The sequence below is a fragment of the Dipodascopsis tothii genome, assembly GCF_038497935.1.
Source record: "Dipodascopsis tothii strain CBS 759.85 unplaced genomic scaffold V1510scaffold_1, whole genome shotgun sequence".
Classification (NCBI taxonomy): Eukaryota; Fungi; Ascomycota; class Lipomycetes; order Lipomycetales; family Lipomycetaceae; genus Neoaidaea; species Neoaidaea tothii.
Window position 1 is genome coordinate 581,765 of NW_027117985.1, and position 18,457 is coordinate 600,221.

At 47.7% G+C, this 18,457-nt stretch overlaps 8 protein-coding genes across 8 annotated transcripts; 3 read left to right on the forward strand and 5 right to left on the reverse strand.

The window, feature by feature from the left end:
* Nucleotides 1-21: 21 nt before the first annotated feature.
* V1510DRAFT_358756 (uncharacterized protein) lies at nucleotides 22-2,303 on the reverse strand (the record flags this gene model as incomplete). Its single annotated transcript, XM_066930937.1, has 4 exons — nucleotides 22-1,656; nucleotides 1,693-1,929; nucleotides 2,004-2,116; nucleotides 2,156-2,303. The coding sequence occupies 4 exons, from the start codon at nucleotides 2,301-2,303 to the stop codon at nucleotides 22-24; spliced, it is 2,133 nt and encodes a 710-aa protein (XP_066791862.1).
* Nucleotides 2,263-3,590, reverse strand: V1510DRAFT_3781 (uncharacterized protein). The gene is made up of 3 exons (XM_066931596.1): nucleotides 3,448-3,590; nucleotides 3,088-3,412; nucleotides 2,263-3,053 (listed from the first exon to the last, which is right to left on the reverse strand). The coding sequence occupies exons 1-3, from the start codon at nucleotides 3,470-3,472 to the stop codon at nucleotides 2,660-2,662; spliced, it is 744 nt and encodes a 247-aa protein (XP_066791863.1). The 5' UTR covers nucleotides 3,473-3,590; the 3' UTR covers nucleotides 2,263-2,659.
* On the forward strand, nucleotides 3,359-5,914 carry V1510DRAFT_409454 (Rad17 cell cycle checkpoint protein-domain-containing protein). The gene is made up of 2 exons (XM_066932584.1): nucleotides 3,359-3,563; nucleotides 3,610-5,914. Exon 2 carries the CDS (start codon nucleotides 3,709-3,711, stop codon nucleotides 5,833-5,835), a length of 2,127 nt encoding a protein of 708 aa, XP_066791864.1. The 5' UTR covers nucleotides 3,359-3,563; nucleotides 3,610-3,708; the 3' UTR covers nucleotides 5,836-5,914.
* V1510DRAFT_358321 (thioredoxin-like protein) lies at nucleotides 5,885-6,882 on the reverse strand (the record flags this gene model as incomplete). The annotated part of the gene is made up of 3 exons (XM_066930905.1): nucleotides 5,885-6,065; nucleotides 6,166-6,585; nucleotides 6,785-6,882. 3 exons carry the CDS (start codon nucleotides 6,880-6,882, stop codon nucleotides 5,885-5,887), a joined length of 699 nt encoding a protein of 232 aa, XP_066791865.1.
* A 1,677-nt stretch (nucleotides 6,883-8,559) lies between these two features.
* On the reverse strand, nucleotides 8,560-9,365 carry V1510DRAFT_409469 (uncharacterized protein). Its single transcript, XM_066932585.1, has one exon. It carries the CDS (start codon nucleotides 9,307-9,309, stop codon nucleotides 8,614-8,616), a length of 696 nt encoding a protein of 231 aa, XP_066791866.1. The 5' UTR covers nucleotides 9,310-9,365; the 3' UTR covers nucleotides 8,560-8,613.
* Nucleotides 9,366-12,803: 3,438 nt separating this feature from the next.
* V1510DRAFT_358715 (cytochrome P450) lies at nucleotides 12,804-14,388 on the forward strand (the record flags this gene model as incomplete). The annotated part of the gene is made up of 2 exons (XM_066930933.1): nucleotides 12,804-13,067; nucleotides 13,102-14,388. 2 exons carry the CDS (start codon nucleotides 12,804-12,806, stop codon nucleotides 14,386-14,388), a joined length of 1,551 nt encoding a protein of 516 aa, XP_066791867.1.
* A 203-nt stretch (nucleotides 14,389-14,591) lies between these two features.
* V1510DRAFT_358604 (Dfp1/Him1, central region-domain-containing protein) lies at nucleotides 14,592-16,670 on the reverse strand (the record flags this gene model as incomplete). Its single annotated transcript, XM_066930928.1, has 4 exons — nucleotides 14,592-15,134; nucleotides 15,585-16,123; nucleotides 16,157-16,286; nucleotides 16,323-16,670. 4 exons carry the CDS (start codon nucleotides 16,668-16,670, stop codon nucleotides 14,592-14,594), a joined length of 1,560 nt encoding a protein of 519 aa, XP_066791868.1.
* A 902-nt stretch (nucleotides 16,671-17,572) lies between these two features.
* V1510DRAFT_358531 (Mss4-like protein) lies at nucleotides 17,573-18,021 on the forward strand (the record flags this gene model as incomplete). The annotated part of the gene is made up of 2 exons (XM_066930921.1): nucleotides 17,573-17,918; nucleotides 17,954-18,021. The coding sequence occupies 2 exons, from the start codon at nucleotides 17,573-17,575 to the stop codon at nucleotides 18,019-18,021; spliced, it is 414 nt and encodes a 137-aa protein (XP_066791869.1).
* Between the last annotated feature and the right edge of the window lie 436 nt (nucleotides 18,022-18,457).

The window sequence follows — 18,457 nt, forward strand, 5'->3', positions numbered from 1 at the left end:
CGATTCTCTACCTTATAGTCACTACAACAGCTTGACATAATTAGAAGGGAACAGCTTTCGTTCTCCTCCGTAAATTCCACTCCACCAGTCTTCGTCTGGGAATTCAATGTCCTCAATGACAGCGCCTTCAGGAAACGAAAGCTCATTGCTTTCTTGTGCCTCGTAGTCGTATTCCGCAACAGCGCTAGGACCAACCGCTACACTTGGCTCCGATGCTTTGCGGTGAATAGAAGTGCTATCACTAACCAAGTCACCCTTCACTAAGCGAACATAGTTTGCCGGGAATAGTCCCCTCTCGCCCTCACTGTTGGTCCCGGCCCACCAGCCTTCGTCGATGATCTCAACCTCCGTCAAAACTTCTTCCTCCACTAAGTTGATTTCATTATCTTCGTCACGCATGTAGTCATATTTGACAACAGCAGTGAGACCAGACGTACCCATAGGAGGGATGTCACCTGTTGTGTTCGAAGTGACTAGTTCAGCAGTTTCGTGTGTGGACGCATCCAGCGAATTTGAGTTAGGTTCATGTGCAAGCTCCGATGGTGGTCCGCGCACGTTCTCAGTTGCAGCTTCGTGCAAACTTTCAACCATTGTCTCTCGTTCCGGCATTGAAAGTGACTGAGGCGTTGAATTTGCTTGAGTGACTTCCGGGTAGGCTGATGCAGAAACAGGATTAGCAAGTTTAATAAAACTGGGACCATCGTCATCATTGTCAACACCGGTAGTGTCCTCGTCACCCCATCCATTATCATTGTGAAAAGTCTCGACTTCTTGGCGGGACGAGACTGTAGCCTTTGCTTGTAGAGCTTCGTATGGCGGCGACGCAGACAAGGGTGTTAAAGTACGCGATGAAATAGTCGTCTTTGCAAATTTCTCTCTTAAAGATGAGACGGATGCGGCTTCGGGAAGGAGCTCATTTTGATTCTTAGAGTCATGATCGCTCGTGTCAGGAATTCTATTGGCCGAAATCTCATTCGAGATATAGTCCGCCTCACCGAGAGTAGACGACATATTTGCGCTAGAGATGGTATCGTTGCCTTCACGTGCCGCCTTGCGCTCTGCCCAGAGTTGAGCAGGTGTTTTACCGTTCTCGGAACCAAAATTTTTGCTGAGTCCACCAGAAGCTTTGCTTGAATTGCGCATAGGGCCCATAGAAGATGGAACACTTGGGGGCTTGGTGCCTTTGAATGAATCTCCGCCATATCTAGCGGTAACAGCCCTGTCGACCTTCGGTTTTGGAAGCTCAGAAATACGGCCGGTAGAGCTAAAGTTCTTCATACTATCACTGGTCTTTGGGCCATCACTTTCCGTGATGTTAGACTGGGTCTGAGTTTTCACATCATCTGCTCGTTTCCCTTGTGCACGAATGGCAGCGATATCAACCTTGCCGATTGGCTGGTACGATCCTTTAACGATCTCCGGCTTCGTGTCAAATTTGCGCTCGTCTGCTGTAGCTGCAGCACGTATGGCAGCGATGTCGACTTTTCCGACTGGCTTGTAAGCACCATGGACTGGCTCGGAGGTGATCGAAGACTCTTTCGCAGCAGACTTAATCTCAGCAAGATTCACTTTTGTCGGAGTATATGCGGTTGGAACCTTCGTTATAGTGGAAGCGGTAACCTGAGGCGCATCGCCCCAGGCATCATCACTAGCACTCTGATTTGTCAACTTCTTACTCCCACGGTATCTTACCGAAGTTACATGCGTAGGCATATACTTGGGACGAACAGGTAGAGCTTTCGACGGCTTTGCTTTATTGGAATAACTGGCTGCGGCTGGATTACCAATTTTGCGTAAAATCGCATCCGGTTCAATATCCTCTTCAGAGCGTGCTGTAAATTTTACATTATGGGCGCTCAGCAGCTTGGCAACAGCCTCAAGATGAGAATTGAAGTAGCCCTTGGCACGTTCGGGTACACCTTCACCACACTATGTATTAATTCCTGCTCATTCACACTTCGCAAAGATGTCTTGAATAGACTTCTCTTTAAGCGTTTGCTTACCCAGCCTATAAGTATAAGTCGATCCTGACCCGTGTAAGGATTAAGCGTTCTGGCGAAGACATACTGAACCCTTCCATCACTGAGCTCGTCCGCGAATTCATCCAGACCTCCAGCTTATCCATTAGCAAGAATTGGACTAGTATTTAACATACCGCCTGTGGCTTGGACCTTCAGCGTTTGATTGTTAGGTCCAGCACCATAAGAATAGACCACCCATGATATGGAGTCGTCGCCCTGGACAATTTGCTTGTAGCATGATTCGATTTCATTGGCATTCGACGTTAAATCGATTGAAGACATATTAACGTCCGTCGCTACCTTAATCTTCCAGTTGATGGAAAAGTAAATGACCTTGTGTGTGTTGTTGCGACAAAATCCGAACGGTAATGTGGAATACAGTGGGATATATCGCTGTTGGGAAAAGTGGAGAGTTTTTGTGAAATACTTTAGTGGCGGTGCAGCTTAAGAGAGTTTCAACTTAGTTGAAAGCCCCGATGCTGAAGCAGCGACCGTAGCCAACTTTTCGAAGACAGTTTTGTCGGGTGTTTATTGTTATTTGTATACTACACGATACTGAAGCAACGGTCTGCTAAAAAAGACATGAGAGTCACATATGAGCGACGATACTACAAGCATATTTGCTTAGCATGCTACCACTACCATTTCTCAGACCAGGGTCGTACATCCATCTCCCAAGTCCACGCAGATCTCGGCTGTGTGTGTAGGTGCCAATATGCTTCCGCTGCAGCAGAGGGCGAAATCTTGCCGTCAACGACGTCCTTCAAATACTCCCGAGAGCGTTCGCTTTCAATCACCCCGTCGATATTGACACATCCAATGTGCACCCCTTGAGGGCCATACTCCCGGGCTAGAACCTGGGCCAGGCCCCGAAGCGCCCATTTCGCAGGCGCGAATGCGGCCATGTAGGCATTTCCTTTAAATGATGCAGTCGCACCAGTAAATAGCAGAGTGGGCGGTAGGCTCATATCATTATATTCAGTAGCCAGCAACAAAGGCAGAACACGCTGAGCAAAGTTGAAGGCACCTTTCCTGATGTTAGCTCTATCGCCCCGGACTAACATACGGAGAACCCGAAAGCGATGCTTCAAATTCGGCCAAGCTAAGCTCACTAAACGGCTGTCGGCTAAACGGCGAAGACACGTTGTATATGGCAGCAGCGGTCGGTTGTCCTAGAGCAGAGATTTTCTCAAAAACAGAAGCCAATGATTCAGGCTGCGTAACATCTGCGGTCATACCATGCGCGATCGTGCCTCTCGCTTTCAAGTCTGAAACTATTGGATCGACTGAACTTTGTGAACGCGAAATAACAACGACGTCATAGGTCTGACCGAACCGCCTTGCAATCGCAGACGAAAGACCGGCACCAGCGCCCGCTATAACTACCAGTGCTGTGCTTTAGTTTGAAGGTATTGTATCTTCTTACCTCTCTTCGATGTAATGGATGCCATCTGCGGTGGATTCGATGTGACAAGATATTGAGTGCCTGTTGGGAGGAGGGACACATAGAACTAGGCCAGCCTTAGCCATTCCCTAACAAAGGTATGGATTCGATTTAATTTGTGGACGTGTATCCTATCTTATACAGGCGACGCACTTTCACCGAGAAAAGCCTTTATTATCCCAAGGGATTCGCAAGAGAGCACCGAACTATTCAAGACACGGCCTACGAGTGGATATCTCACCTATGGTCGCGCGCAAACGGCGCCGACTCACGCCACAGCCCGCAGATGAAGTGAAGTCAGAGAGCGTTGGGGGGACAAGTAAGACGGCGACAAGTGAGACGGCGACACTGAAAGCTGCCAGCATGACACAAATTTCAAGGCCGAGTTCTTTTCGCCGCTCAAAATGTCGCTCGCAGAAAGCTATGGTCGGCGCAGATATATCTGACACAGCGCTGCCAGGCAATCTACTTCCTACTGGCGCTCTGTCCCAACATGGGTTTGTTCAACGTTTAGAACCGAGCGATCTGGCAGATGAAATATCGTCTGACTCGGATAACACAAATTCTAGGGGACTGGCAAGCCACAAGGTCCCTCTGCCAGTATGCCAGCGTCGCCCAAGAAATTTTAAGAGTGATGTGCGCATTTCGACAGAAACGACGGAGTCATTATCTGCCCCCACCGATGTTGACTTTAGTACTAATGATCAAAGAAAAACTATAGAAGCCTTCTGTAAGCCAGGGAATCGGCCTTGGGTCGAAAAGTATGCACCGCGACACCGAAGCCAACTAGCCATACACAAGCGGAAATACGAGGAAGTGATGCATTGGACACAAGCAGCTCTTTCGGTGAACACAACCTCCAAACTGCTTGTATTGACCGGTCCGGCTGGTAGCTCGAAGACAGCCACTTTACGAATGATATGTCACGAGCTCGATATAGACTTAGTCGAATGGTTCGACCCTATGGCTACACGGACCGAATCTGATAGCCCAGATTATGTATCGGTACTCAATAAGTTCTGCGAATTTCTTGAGCAAGCCCGTCTATTTCCGTCAAGCGTTGAGTCAATAACAGCTGACGCATTCGCCACGATTGCAAAAACTCGGCCCCGGATCGTGGTGGTCGAAGATATACCGGCAGCTTTCACCACATCAACCACTATAAGGCGCCGCTTCCAAGACGCTTTGTTGTCTTATGCTCTTTCGAAAAAACTCTCGGTTGTCCCGCTAGTTGTAATTGTGTCGGATGTGGGATCTATTGAAGCTGACGATGACATCGGCGGGATATACAGAGTTGAAACCATCTTAGGAAGACGTCTACTGACAGCAACCACGGTGCGCCGAATTTCATTTAACCCTATAAACAAGACATTAATGAGTCGTGTTTTAGGACAAGTAGTCAGCCGGGAAAAACTTGCTGGGGCAAATTTGAAGCGGGTAGTTTCTGAGCTCGCAAAACTGGGAGACGTACGTTCAGCAATCAATGCCTTGCAATGGTGGGCTAAGAATCCGGAGGAAGAACCGGATGTCAACCTGTGGCTTCCGGTCGGTAGAGAGAACTACCTGGCATTGTTTCATGCAGTTGGAAAGATCATTTACAACAAGCGTGAGAACAGTGATCACTTCTTTGAGGACGATGAACGGCCTACGTCCTTAGTCGATCTCGATGAGATATTGAGCTCGGTTTCAGCGCCAAAACTCGTATCTACTATTTTTGAGAACTACGCTTTGTCTTGTCCATCGGCCGAAAGTTTAGAGGCGTGTTCGGGGGGGTTTTCTGATTCAGATGTGCTACTAGAGACTGCACCGGCATATTCGCGACTGTTGGAGACAGGTTGTGTCCTCACAAGGCGAGTTGCTCATCACTGGGACAGTGGTAAAAAGACTTTTAATAAGATTGGTGCCGAAATATGCGCGCGAAACTTGCTCGTCAAGCTTCCAATACCGGTGAAGAGATCATGCATCCCCGGTACAGGAGGAAGCCACGACAAAAAGTCTTCACCTATTGGAGTCTTAAATGGCTCTCTAGAGTATCGGGTGTATCAAAGACAACTAGACACTGCCTCAAAGGTACATAATCAACTAACTGAGCGGCACGACAGCCGTGTGTTTTGGTCTCCTTCCAAGTTCATGACCGAACGTGCTTTCTACGAGGCCTTGATTAATCGTGATGATCACACCAGACAGATCGGTGGTACTTACACCTGTTCCGCTCGTCAATTATATAGCATGTACAAAAACGATGACACAGCCTACGAGGATCCGCCTTTGTTGAGTTACGGTTCTTGTGTGCGACGCTCAGAAGAGACGTTTCTATCTGACGAGAGAGAAACACTCCTACTTTCCGAAGACGATATTGAAGAGGACTAGAGGATCATTTCGAGATGTACATAAACTAAAAATACAGATGTTGTAGCATTCAATTGGTACTCTGAATGTTGGTAAAAAATTCTGGGTCGTCCTCTAAAGTTTCCTTTATGATGTCGAGACCACCCTGTAATTCGCCGTTCACGTAGAGTTGAGGGAATGTAGGCCAGTCGCTGAACTCCTTGAGTCCCTGGCGTACTTCGTTGTCCTTTAAGATATCGAAAAATCCAAATCTGTTGTCATTAGCAAATGCTTTTGCCAACCAACGCGAGCGGCAGATAGTGGTCTATTTTCCGCATACGCTTTCATAGACGAATCATATATGAGACTTACCTGACGTGGTGTTCGCGTAACAAGCCTACAAGCTGTCGGCTGAAACCGCATTGCGGAGCGGCAGGAGTACCCTTCATGAAGAGCATCACAGGTGCGGCGTTTACCAGCTTTTTAAGACGGGCATTGAGATCTTCGGTCTCTTCAGCTGAAGCGTCTGGGGGCGATTTGTTATCACTGCTGATAGGTGCCGAAACGCCTGAAAGTTGCTGAACGGCGGCCGAAAGTTCCTTCGGGTCAGCACCCGAGAGCTCCTTGACGACTTTCCCCTCCTTGATAAAAACGAAAAAGGGAACTGCAGAGACGTAAAAAGTCTCAGATATTTCTGGCAAGGCTTCTGCGTCGATCGATAAGAATGAAATTTGGGAAAATTGCGTTGAAAGATAAGTGAACACAGAATTCATTTGAGCACATGGTGCAGCCCTAGATAGTCAGTACTTATAGTCAAATAACACCCATTGGGCCCAATAATACACCCGCGGCCTCTGATGCTATGGAGTTATGTATTTCAAGCTTGCTTCGGTCGTCTGTCATACATAGCTTTGAAGACCCGTTCACCAAAACACAGGCAAATCCACGCAAAGCAAATAAGAACGTGCCACTTTTCCCAAAAAAAACTCACCAGGACGTGTGGAATGAGAGTGCAATAGGTGCTGACGATGGTAAAGCCGTCGTGAGTTCATTGAAGTGTGCCTCACTGGTAATATCAATGACGGTCATATTTGCGACAGTAGTAACTATTACTATCGTTCAGCGAAAACAGACGCGAAGTATGTCAAATTTGCCGGATGAATCCACCACCAATTTGGCTTTTGGCGTGGAGAGAAAGAGAGGTGGAGTCGTTTGACAAGACGTCGTCAATAACTCGTAGTTTAAGTGTTTGCTCTGAATTTCCACTTTTTTCAACAGAGCCAACATAGTTTTTTGTGCATTGATGACCAAACTACGAGGCTCGTGTACCTTGATAAATTTCCCAAATGGGAAATAATTGACGATAAATGCGAATGTGCATAGAAGCCAGAGCGCTAGCGTTCAACCTGAGACTACACGATCTGTGTGTATGTTGATAAATATGACAAATGCAACTAACTACCTTGCAATAGCTTGTAGAGCAAAGCAGTGTTGGACGGCAGCGGCTGATTGTGCGGTTTTGTGTCTGCTATCTTCCTGTAGCCCTATAGATCAACGTCGCATCTTGGATACTAATAAAAATGGGGACGCCCATTTCTCTCGTCGGTTGTGACTCAAATAGGGGGGTTCTTGCAGTTTTTACGGTCCAATCCTCCGGATACAACCGAACTAACGCGTCGCGCGACAGCCACGTTGCCCCCCTGGAACGTGCTGGAACACGAGCGAAGATTTAGGTACCGGGGTGGGCAATTCTGTACCATTGCATTGGTGACATAAGCTGGTACTCCGGCGCACATGAGCTGGTAACTCTGGCGCAGTGGTCGTCGGTAGGCACATATAGGTTATCAAGTCGTAGTGAAGACTAAGAAACTTGCACTGTAGCTACGACGTATAAAATTTAGTCATAGGTGCTCTGTGCTTACTGCAGGCGCCTTGAAAACCGGCACTAATCGTCCGAATCAACTACTTTGCGCAGGTTAGATTATAGTCCCTTCTGGAATGTAACGTTCGGATCGAATGGGGTTTTGGGTATATGAATCATCTGTAAGCTTGCCCACGTATCTCAGCAAGATCGGCTAGGTCTGACCGGGCCAGTAATTCGCGTGCGCGTGGTGGGCGCGTGGTTACGCCGGCCCCGCTGAAGAAAAATCAGAAAATCGGCTTTATACTTTACATGCTGTGGCATTTTACACGAGGAGGCACTTCGCAGCTACCGATTCTGCCAGTCTGGTTGGATGCACCCAGACTTTTGGAAATGGTGGACCCAATATTTATGCAGAGAAGTTGCCAAGGTACAGCAGCCGACCTGTACCCTCAGCCGGGCCAATATGGCCAAGATGTCCAGAATACTGGGTCATCGTACGGTTAATAGGAAGTAGTGCTTTCTTCCATGCGGACAACAAAGTTTAGATAGCGTAATGTTAACTCAGCTTTGGACACAATAGACATGTATGTAGCAGCTCGGGACTGACAAGACATGTTTGCGGATGATAATTCAATATATTACTGTGGTGGTATTGTACATGTAGGGCGAATTAGAGTACAGGCAAACGAAAGGCTAATTTTAGACAAAAGTGCAGAGTATATGCAGAGAAGTGTGCGATGATATTGTGACGGTGCGTACCGACATGAAATGTTGCATGAGAATCGAAAGTTTTCCACAAACGAGCGGCCGAGCAAGAGCTGCCGGCAGCCAGCGCAGCCTAGCAGCGGATTTTAAAAAAATAAAAAAAAAGGGGGGGCGGGGAGGGGTGAGAGACAGAGAGAGAAAGAGACAGAGAGAGAGTGTGAGAGAGTGACAGAGGGGCAGACCCGGACTGTCTAGACCACAGACGATCGTCTTTTCTTCCGCCGACGCTTGACCTGGACCATTGCCATTTCATCGAGAGACGACGAGGACTTTCCTCTCCCACGATGAGTAGGTACGTAGTAACCATGAACGGTTTTTTCATGACGGCTCCGATTGCCAGAGTCGGCATGCCACTGTGTGGTGCACACGCCTGCCCCAAGAAACTTTTCCTTGCCTTCACCCCCCCAGAAGCGACATTCGTAAGATGGTTTGCCGTGTTTACGCGCATAGTGCCGGTCGCGCTCAAGCTTGCGCTGAAAACCAACTATAGACCAGGGGCATGACGCCACTGTACATTTGAATTCGCGCGACACATTATACTGGATAACGTGCTCGCAGTACTTATCCATAGACGTAATTGAGAACACTAGCGGACAGTGGCTACATGTGTACTGAGTCTTTTTGTATACGCGGCGCCGACGTCCGTTGCTGTCAAGAGTGGATCCATCATCATAGTCGTCGGTGAGATCCGCGTTGGTGGCAGCGCCATGATTGTCGTTATGTACGTGGTGCGGTATAGCGTGCGGCGCCGTGTATTGAGAGCCGAATTCGTGAGGTGTCCGCGGTATGCGTGGCATCGGTGGCTGTGCGTGCGGCATCACCCCGCTACTACCCAGCGGGATGGGAGACAGATCACCCAGATAACTCACGCGTGCATCCGGACGCATTGTGGAAGTAGTGATTGTAGTCGTAGTACTACTTGCGGCATCGCTCACTGTTGTCGTGGTCGTAGTAGTAGCTGGATCGATCTTAATCATCGGGGGAAAGTGTACGCTGGGCAACGACCGGCGCTGCGGGTACTCTGGCGGAGCATAGGCTATGTCGCCGTATGACTTAGCGTGACCGACAGACAGAAAACGCAAAGGGCTGCGCTGGTAGTATGCGGACGAGGCAGGTGTGCTCACTAGCGTTGATGCCGTGGATGGCTGTGGCGTTGGCACTGGCGCCGGGTGCGGCGCCGGCAGCGGTAGTGGCGTTGGCTGCGGGGCCACAACCGAATTGGGCATAGCCGGGGGCTGCATTATGGTCGGAGTTGGAGCTCGTGTGGAAGCTGCCGTTGATACAGCCGTGGACGAGCAAGACGCAAAGTCAGGCTGGTCAAGCAATACACTTGGCTGTGAATATAGCTCATCAAAGTTATCCTCTGATCCAGATAGACCCGCTGTTGTTGGCGACCAAGGTAAGAAATCAGCATCGTCCAGCTGAGAGTAGACAGTAGCAGTTGGTGAAATGGTAGAAGACAATGAACTGGCAGTGGAAGGACAATAACTACCACAGGATGACACGTCTAGCATCGAAAGCGACTTAAACAGAGAGTTCTGTGGAAACGCAAAAGGTTGATAGAGCCCTTCCACAGGCGTATCGTAGTCATAATTCCATGTTGCAGGCGATGAGGAAGCAACCGATGACGAGACACCCGATGAGGGAGCGACCATACCGGTAGACTGTAATAATGATTCCGTTATGTCTGGCACAACGAAGTTATCAAAGGAGCTCATAATTGCAGGATATGCGTGCACGTACTGGCAGAGACTGGCAGAGAGCAGAGGCAGCCTGGTCGATGGGCTGCAACGGGGTGGGTAGACCTTAAAGGCTTATAAATTGTGTTGAAAGATGACGTATCTGAAGAGCGAACAGAGAATTGACCCAGGGACGGAGGGGGAGATATATATCTAGTTTGGAGAAAGGTTACATTTGGTTCAGGCACAGACGTAACCTAGATCTATGATCTGCCGCCACGGCGCCTGTAATGCCATCATAGAAAGCGCCGAAGCGAGATGTCGGAAGAATAGAAAACGGCGCCAGAAGAGTACATCAGTATGTTGTCGCGTCATTCTGCCGCAACAACACTGATATTAGGTATAGTCGTAGCTTGATATGGTTAAGCTACATCTCTGTTCTGTGATAGCTTAACATGATCGAGATTATATGCAACCGTACCTGTGGATAAACTCTAAATTAGATATGTGCCGTATGAAAGTGCTATTTTTATCATCCTAATGTATAGGGATTCTACTAATGAGTGTACGAACAGGTACGTCAGAAGGGGGCTTTGTGTGCTGTGCCTCGTGCCTCACGTTGGTATATAAGAGTACCGATACTCTCCTGAGACTAGCGGCCGTGCCGTTCCTCTAGCTATACACTAGTCCGGATCGCGAAAGTACGTAGTGCCCAGATCTGACAGCGTCACCTCAATCTCCAAACATTACGCCGCAGCCGCGGCTTCTAGTCTGTATTCCTTTGGTGCCGAAATGGGTGTGATCTGATACCGGTTCTTCTGTTTTAACATGTGCGAGGTCTTACATCAACCTGAAGAAGCCATTTTTTATGGAGTAGGATGCACGCGTCCACTCACCAGGGGGGCGTGATCCAAGTAGCGCAAATGAACAGTGTCTCGATTTCAAGCTTCGACAAATCCTCAGCGTCTGACGCTTACTAGCCAGGAACATCCTTCGCTGCTGCTATAGCCAAAGTACGCGACTGTTATAATGCCATGCCGACGTCAAATATGCTCATGGTGGTCAAAAGCAAGTTAGCATATCTGCAAGGAAGTCAGAACAGCGCCAATAGACTGCAGAACTAATAAACGTACGGCACTAGAGATTAAAGAGTAGATTTCGTGTAGCAGACAGTAGGGAAAATAAATCTGATCACAAAGCCAGTCACTCATTTCGATAGTAGATGGAGTGGAATACGGGGTTGCGTTCGCTTTGGTACAATGTTCAGCCAAACATTTCGCAGAATATCATATACAGCGCACTACGAATTTTGCGGCTTGATGTTAGTAAAGCATGGTAGACTAAATAAAAGAGGCTTAGTGACATAAACTCGTCGATAGAGGCTCTAATGACAAGCCCGATAGCCCTGATCGACTCTCAGGGTGCAAACAGATGTTTCTATACACGGCGAACGCAACTTCACCGATTGTCTCGTCGGTGATCTGAATTCAGATATGTATGACCTTGCGTAGTGTCTAGATTTGTCTGTATAGGGATTGATTGAGTTACAGATCGAGTGTATTCCAAGAAGCTATTTTACACGATCTTGAATAGGAAGATCTACTTAGTTTATTATAGGATAAGGCTAATCTGTGCGAACAGCAGAAGTAGGCGCAGCTGCACTGCCCCGTGCTATAATGTTTAACCCAAAATTATGATTGCTGCACTAGCGCGTGCGGCACTGATGTTTAGCCTTAACATGATGCACGGCGATGGCTGTGCAGTGCCGCATTCGTAGCCGTACGGAGATTAGCCATCGAAGCCGAGATGTTCAGCTCAGGTGTTTCAGATCTAGTAGTAAGTCCCCTACACAGTAAAGCACTTGAATATTTTGACAGCTCGCGTCGCTATTTTTAGATGGTGTCACATCTCATCAAACGCCTTCTCCATATCTGACATCATCTTGTATGAACGGCTCTGTCTTCGTCACCGTCGCACCCAAAGAGAGCTCTGTCTGCGTCACTCCTGCATCCAAAGAGACGTGACGATACATGAACTTTGTGCCTTGCCTTGTTTTGCGGGGACGTTGCCTATCGCCACGACGATGCCGGTAAGTCTTCGAACGTTGTTAAGCCTGCTACGTTGAATATTCGAATTCCACCATAAGTCAGAGTATGTATGTCGTGAACTCGAATTAAGCCACTCAAACGTACAAAAGATCTGAACCGAAACCTCATTTGGTTCTCTCTCAACGACAGCTAAACGCGCATTAGGTGATATGGTTCTGGTATGGTCATGCTTAGGCAATTTATTATAATAGCACCGCTGAGAGCACGGCTCTGAATGCTGAAGCTCGGCAGTAGTAACGTGTCGGGTTAGGTGAACTGACTAAGAATGTTTACTATGGTAATATATTCCACGACTAAGATTTCAGGATTTGGCGCTTATGTAAGGACGAGGATAATCGCCTACTTCCAAACTAGTGATGATTAGATCATACTCTCGTATCGTAAATCTTCCAAACCCACTTTCGATTCCCAAAGCCAACCGTTATTTTCAACAAGACCCCGTTACATTATCTACGGAGCTTCAAGGCTAGGAACTCTCTCCGCTCACTTTTAAACCACGAATTCTTGAATTCAGGCATGGTGTACAATTGGTGTTCGGTGCAAGCTCTTGTAGCTGAGCTGGCTATACATCGGCTCCACCGACCGATAACTTCTATGGTCGGCGGCGTTGCTCTTTACATCCTTCTGTTCCTGACATTTGGAATATTGAAAGTATCATATTGGATCTTCGTCTATCAAGACTTCGTGTCGCCATACCGCAACTTACCTGCGCCGAAGAAACGAACATTTTTGATGGGTGCATTTGTACTTTATTGGAAGGATAACGACTGGACTGCGGGCGCCCGTCTGGCGCGTGAAAATCAAGACGTGCCCTTCGTGAGATTTCCTGGTCCTCTTGGAATGGATAACTTGATTCCGGTACGTGCTATACATCGATTCCAGCTGATTTAAGACGTCTATCGCCGGGCTTACAGAAATCCTTAATAGCAAGGTCTACAAATTCGTCAAGCCGCAGACGGTGGCGCGCGGTTTCCGAAGTGTGCTGGGAAATGGCCTCTTTTTTGCGGAAGGCGACGACCACCGGCAGCAGCGTAAATTAATAACACCCTCTCTCTCGTTGGCGCAGGTACGTGGCATGATACCCATTATGACCCGCAATTTCTTGCATGCTGTCGAGATACTGGATAATGGCAAACAGTCGGGTGAAGAAATCACAATGAACGCGCCGGATTTCCTTTCCAGGCTGACACTTGATATTGTTGGTGAGACCTCATTTGGTGTTAGCATGAATGCGCTTTCAGACGAGAACAATAGTATCGTAGCTGCTTACAGTGCAATCTCTAATCCAGTCGATACACCCCTCATCTTTGCTCTTAACTCTTTCATTCCGGGGTTTAGTACACTACCACTCGCAGCCAACCGTATGATTGCCCGGAACAAAAAAGTAGTAGCTGATTTCTGTGAGAAAATCGTTCTGGATAAACGCGACGCCTTTCTTCGTGAGCAAATGGATGCAGCCAAAGAGGGAAAAAAGGTGGACAGAAACAAGCGTTCACCTGATGTTCTCTCATACTTTGTTCGTGACGAGTCATACGAATGGTCGGTCAATGAAATAACAAATCAAATGATGGTCTTTCTTGTCGCAGGACACGAAACCTCAGCTACAGCTATGACCTGGGCTTTTCTTCGCTTATGCCAGCATCCGGAACTTCAGGAGCGGGCGCGTAAAGAGATCAGAGAGCATTTCCCCAATGGTATTGCCGATATTCAGACACAAGATGATCTCGATAAGCTGGTATTTATCACTCATCTCACAAATGAGATCCTTCGAATTCATCCTCCAATCCCTATAACTGTTCGGGAGGCATACGAGGATACGTATGTTCAAGGAGTGAAGATAAAGAAGGGAACTATCATTCATTTGGTCCCGCCTCAATTAAACAGGGACAAAAATTTATGGGGCGAAGATGCTGACGAGTTCAACCCAGATCGATGGATTGGGCATAAGGCAGAGCATGCATACGCATTTATGACTTTTTTAAATGGTACCAGAATCTGCATAGGAAAGAGGATGGCAGAATTCGAACTTAGGATTTTACTCGCTGGCTTTCTCGGACGCTACAAAATTGAATATCTGGTCCCTGAACAATCCCTTGCGATGCCAACAGAATTCATTATTACGCATAGACCTAAAGGAAACTTAAACCTTAAGTTTACGATTGTTGGTGATTGGAAATGATGTTTTGGTGTTTTCTTAAAACTGAACTTTCTATATATGATTAAATAATATAAGTTACATTGGATATACCTTTTAGATGTCCTGAATGGTCATATCCTTCTCAATAAACACCTATACTGCATGCTAACACCATATCTCTGATCAAAGTGAAATATTTACGTATGGATAAAGCTTTTCTCAAGAGCCAATAAGCGATTAAATCTTTACGTCATATGACGTGGCTGCCGTTGCAATTGTACTAGTAGATCATCGAGTTCGACAAAGTTATCGTCATTCAAGGCAAACTTCCGGTGTTTTCGAGATTTAGTATGCTCCTCGAAATCATCGAAACGATCCTTGCAGTTTTCACAATAGCCCGGTCTCATCTCCTTCACTGCGACTGCCTCTTTTCGGACAGCCACATTAGGGACGGGCAATGGCCGAATCTTTCGTTCGAATATTTTCCTCTTCAGATTATTGATCTCCTTCGATTGCGCCTGTGAGATGTTGGTGCCCAGACCATTTGCTGTGCCCCCAGATTGCGTCATAGATTTTATAGCCGACGTCGCCATAGACCTGTTTATTCCAGACGCGATCACCTCCGGCGAGTGACAATGCGACCGAGCAAACGATCTAGCAGACTTCTTGGCCAAGCAACCGGGGCTCGGTATGCTAGCAAAGTCGGAATGTGAATTGAGCCGTACCGATGTTGCGCGTAAATCAGACAAAGTATCAGCTCTTTTGCCACGAAAGTCAGAGCCATGGCCCTCTTCCAATCGAGCACGTTTACTCGAAAGAAAAACAGCGTCCCGCGAATTTTTCCTCGCTGACAGATCTAAGGTCACATCGATATCCGTGTCGTACTTTCGTTTAGTTTTGCAGGCAGACGAAAGATGAGCTGATCTCGTTGTCAACTCGTCGTCTTCTGAGTCTCGCTCTACAGTTTCTGCAGCGCCTTCCAATATCCTAATGTCTCTTTCTCCGCTCAAGACCCTATGACCCACGACAGCTTGTTTGGTGTCTGAAGATTCAGTTGTATTGGCAGTCATTGATATAGCCGCCGCATCATCAGAACGTTGATATTCTGATATCTGCACGTCTTCCGCGGTTCGATCGAGTTTATTGTAACTGGTGCCACCACTCTTGCCGGTGTCCTTCGCTGGTAGTACATCCTCAGTATCATCACTTCTCGTGGCGGTTTCACCGACAACGATGACTTTGTCAACGATTTCGGTATCGTCTCCGTATTCCTCCTCAGTAGTCTCCAGGGTTATAGATGGGGTTTCATTGGCAACTGCTTTTAATGTTAAGAGAGGCGAAGCGGCTTTCGCTTTTGAATCTGCAACTCGACTCTGGGTCTGAGGCTTTACAGATCGAGTTTTGTCCCGTGCTGATACATGATGCGGGCGCAAAGGTGTATCGTGCACAAAAGGTGACTTTCCATGCCCAGTGAGTCTGAATTGCGGCCAGTCTCCCATCTCGGGATCGGACACCCTGACATACTCGCGCATCATGATAGGGCGATAGTGTTGAGAAAGATCTCGTATACAGATATAAGGGCCTTTGAAGTAGTGGTGATCATCCCTGCGAGCTCTGGGATCTGAGTCTGCTGGGCCATGTATTTTTTCCTGAAGCAGAAGCCGTGACAAATTAGAGTTCTCATTATGAGTTGCTGCACTTAGTGGTGCAAAAGACGAAGTGGCCGAGACAGTGACAGTTGGATCTTCGGTCAAATGAGAGAGAAATCTCACGAGTTCTGTTCATTAGTAAGATCGGGCTGGGTCCTTACTTTCATAAGACCATATCTTCATCTTTCGCTGTCGCGCTTGCTGTATGACATCAGTAGATGTATATTCAACTGCGAGTGATCTATTAGTGATGACATGCGTCAAATTTCCTTGGAAAAATGGCTCGACGATCTAACGTTAGTAACAGCCATTTATACGAACACTTACTGCACCGAATGGCAAAAGACAGCGTTTCGCTTTCTCTCGCAGAGGTTCGTCTATTCCATCAAAATAGAATAGCGATGTCTCAAGAACCATACGCCACTGTCGTTGCCATGACCGTATCGAATCGATCTCACGTTCACGCTCTTCACGCTCACGGTCGCTCTCTTTATCGTTGGATCTATCGTCTCGGTCACGTACACGTCGTTCGGGAGCCTCTTTCTCGCGAACCTCCTTGTCGCGTAGCTCACGGCGGGCATATGCGTTTGTGACGGCTGCGGCAACCGAGACTGTACGACGTCGTGAGTGTGGTCCAGGTGCTGCATGCGCGGTCCTTCGTTCGCGTGTCCTCATCTCTTCTGTTGATGTGCTTGAGGTACGAGTAGTATCGCGTTCGCGGCGTTCGCGGCGATTGTCACAGGCCGCACGCGAGGCGCGTTTAGGTGATACGGACGTAGCATGCGTGAGATTGACTGAACATTGCGACAATGGCTTGCGAGCCACCACAGGCGAGGGAGATGCCATAAATTCTGTGGTTGGTATTTTTGCACGCGTATGCGCGCGTCTCGGGTCCTGTCACGGCTGGACTGCTTGCTGTGCTGGACCCGAGGGCCCTTCAATTTCTCTCCGTGACTCTGCGGCCTAACGGGTACTCATCCGGCACGCGGAGAAGAAGACTGCTTACTCTGTGGACACACTTAGTTCCGGTACGCAAAGTAGATAAACTGTGAGATACGCGATCTGGTTTTGTGGATATAGCTTTGAACTTCTGAAAATTCTGCGTTATGTGAAATAATATGCTGTCATGTGCCCATACCCAAACCGGCGTTGTGTTTGTTTGTAACTACGGTTGCCGTGGTAGCAGCGTGTCTATATTATCACGTGATATTAACAGTCGGTTTTAGCGGTCTCGGGGAAGGAGACTGGTTTAGAAGTCGCTATTATACTACATTCTATAAAGCCGATTACCAGTGCCTGCTCAAACAATAGGCATAGAGTGGCTAAGCAACCAAACATCGTACCATATGACCAAGCACTCGTCGTCACGCTTTGATTTTGAAGCCAATAAAAGAATGCAACACCGCTGGGATATCAAATCGCATATCTCTGGTTTTTCCGGGTAACATCAGACATCATCAAATCCCAATGGAATCAACGCCGCCGATATACCGATAGTTTCCAGGCAAATGGCTCGGCGTATATATACGATCGGACGCAGAAATTTCTCTTATAGTTACACTTCTCTGTGCAGAAAAATGCCTGCCCCTGAAGAAGTATATCCAAAAAATAAGTCAACCGATGAATGGCGAGCTGTGCTCAGTCCCGAACAATTTGCCGTGCTTCGGAACAAGGGCACTGAACCCGCCGGCACAGGCAAGTACGACTCACATTATCAGGATGGCGTCTATTCATGCGCTGGCTGTGCGACGCCCTTGTACCGAAGTGCAACCAAATTCAAAAGTGGCTGCGGATGGCCGGCTTTCTACGATGCTATACCGGGGGCAGTAACGCGCTTTGAAGATCGCGCGTTCGGTATGGTGCGTACGGAAATCGTGTGTTCGGCTTGTGGTGGTCACCTGGGACACGTCTTCAAGGGCGAAGGTAAGAGGGGGTCCGTGCTTTCTAATGACCGTAAGGATTTCCGACGCCCACTGACGAGCGTCACTGCGTAAATAGTGTCAGTTTAGCCTTCAAGAACGAATGACCACCGATTAAAAAAATATAAAAAGTATCTCTCCTTCTTTATCAAGTTTGTATTCAAAACGGCACTCAGTCGCTATAAACTTGCATTTTCTATCATGTTTATGTAAGTAGAAGATCTATTTCCTAGTTTACAGTATCGTTTTGCTGAACATCTATCTACAGTTAAGTGCAATCAGATAGTCGTAATGAATACGTGCGGCCACCAGACTAGTTTCTGGACGATTCCGTAAAACACGGTGGTCGTGATCTCATAACATCGATGGAGACGCGTACGGCCGCAAGATGTTTAAAAGCAAAAATGTAAGACTCTTATACCTTATTCCACGAACAATTATGCGGCGCTAGCCGCAGCAGCTCTATCAAGCAGCTTTTCGTCGGTTGGCAGTAATTGTTATTCGTCGATTGGTCTGGGGTCGATAGCTCCGGCGGTCGTACCT

Bases quoted from the DNA above. Each gene is read 5' to 3' on its own strand.
- V1510DRAFT_409454 (XM_066932584.1), top strand. From the start codon at position 3,709: ATGGTCGCGCGCAAACGGCGCCGACTCACGCCACAGCCCGCAGATGAA.
- V1510DRAFT_3781 (XM_066931596.1), bottom strand. From the start codon at position 3,472: ATGGCATCCATTACATCGAAGAGAG. The intron at 3,413-3,447 runs GTAAGAAGATAC...ACTAAAGCACAG, and splicing joins ATCCATTACATCGAAGAGAG to CACTGGTAGTTATAGCGGGC. The intron at 3,054-3,087 runs GTATGTTAGTCC...AGCTAACATCAG, and splicing joins GCATCGCTTTCGGGTTCTCC to GAAAGGTGCCTTCAACTTTG.
- V1510DRAFT_409469 (XM_066932585.1), bottom strand. From the start codon at position 9,309: ATGCGTCCGGATGCACGCGTGAGTTATCTGGGTGATCTGTCTCCCATC.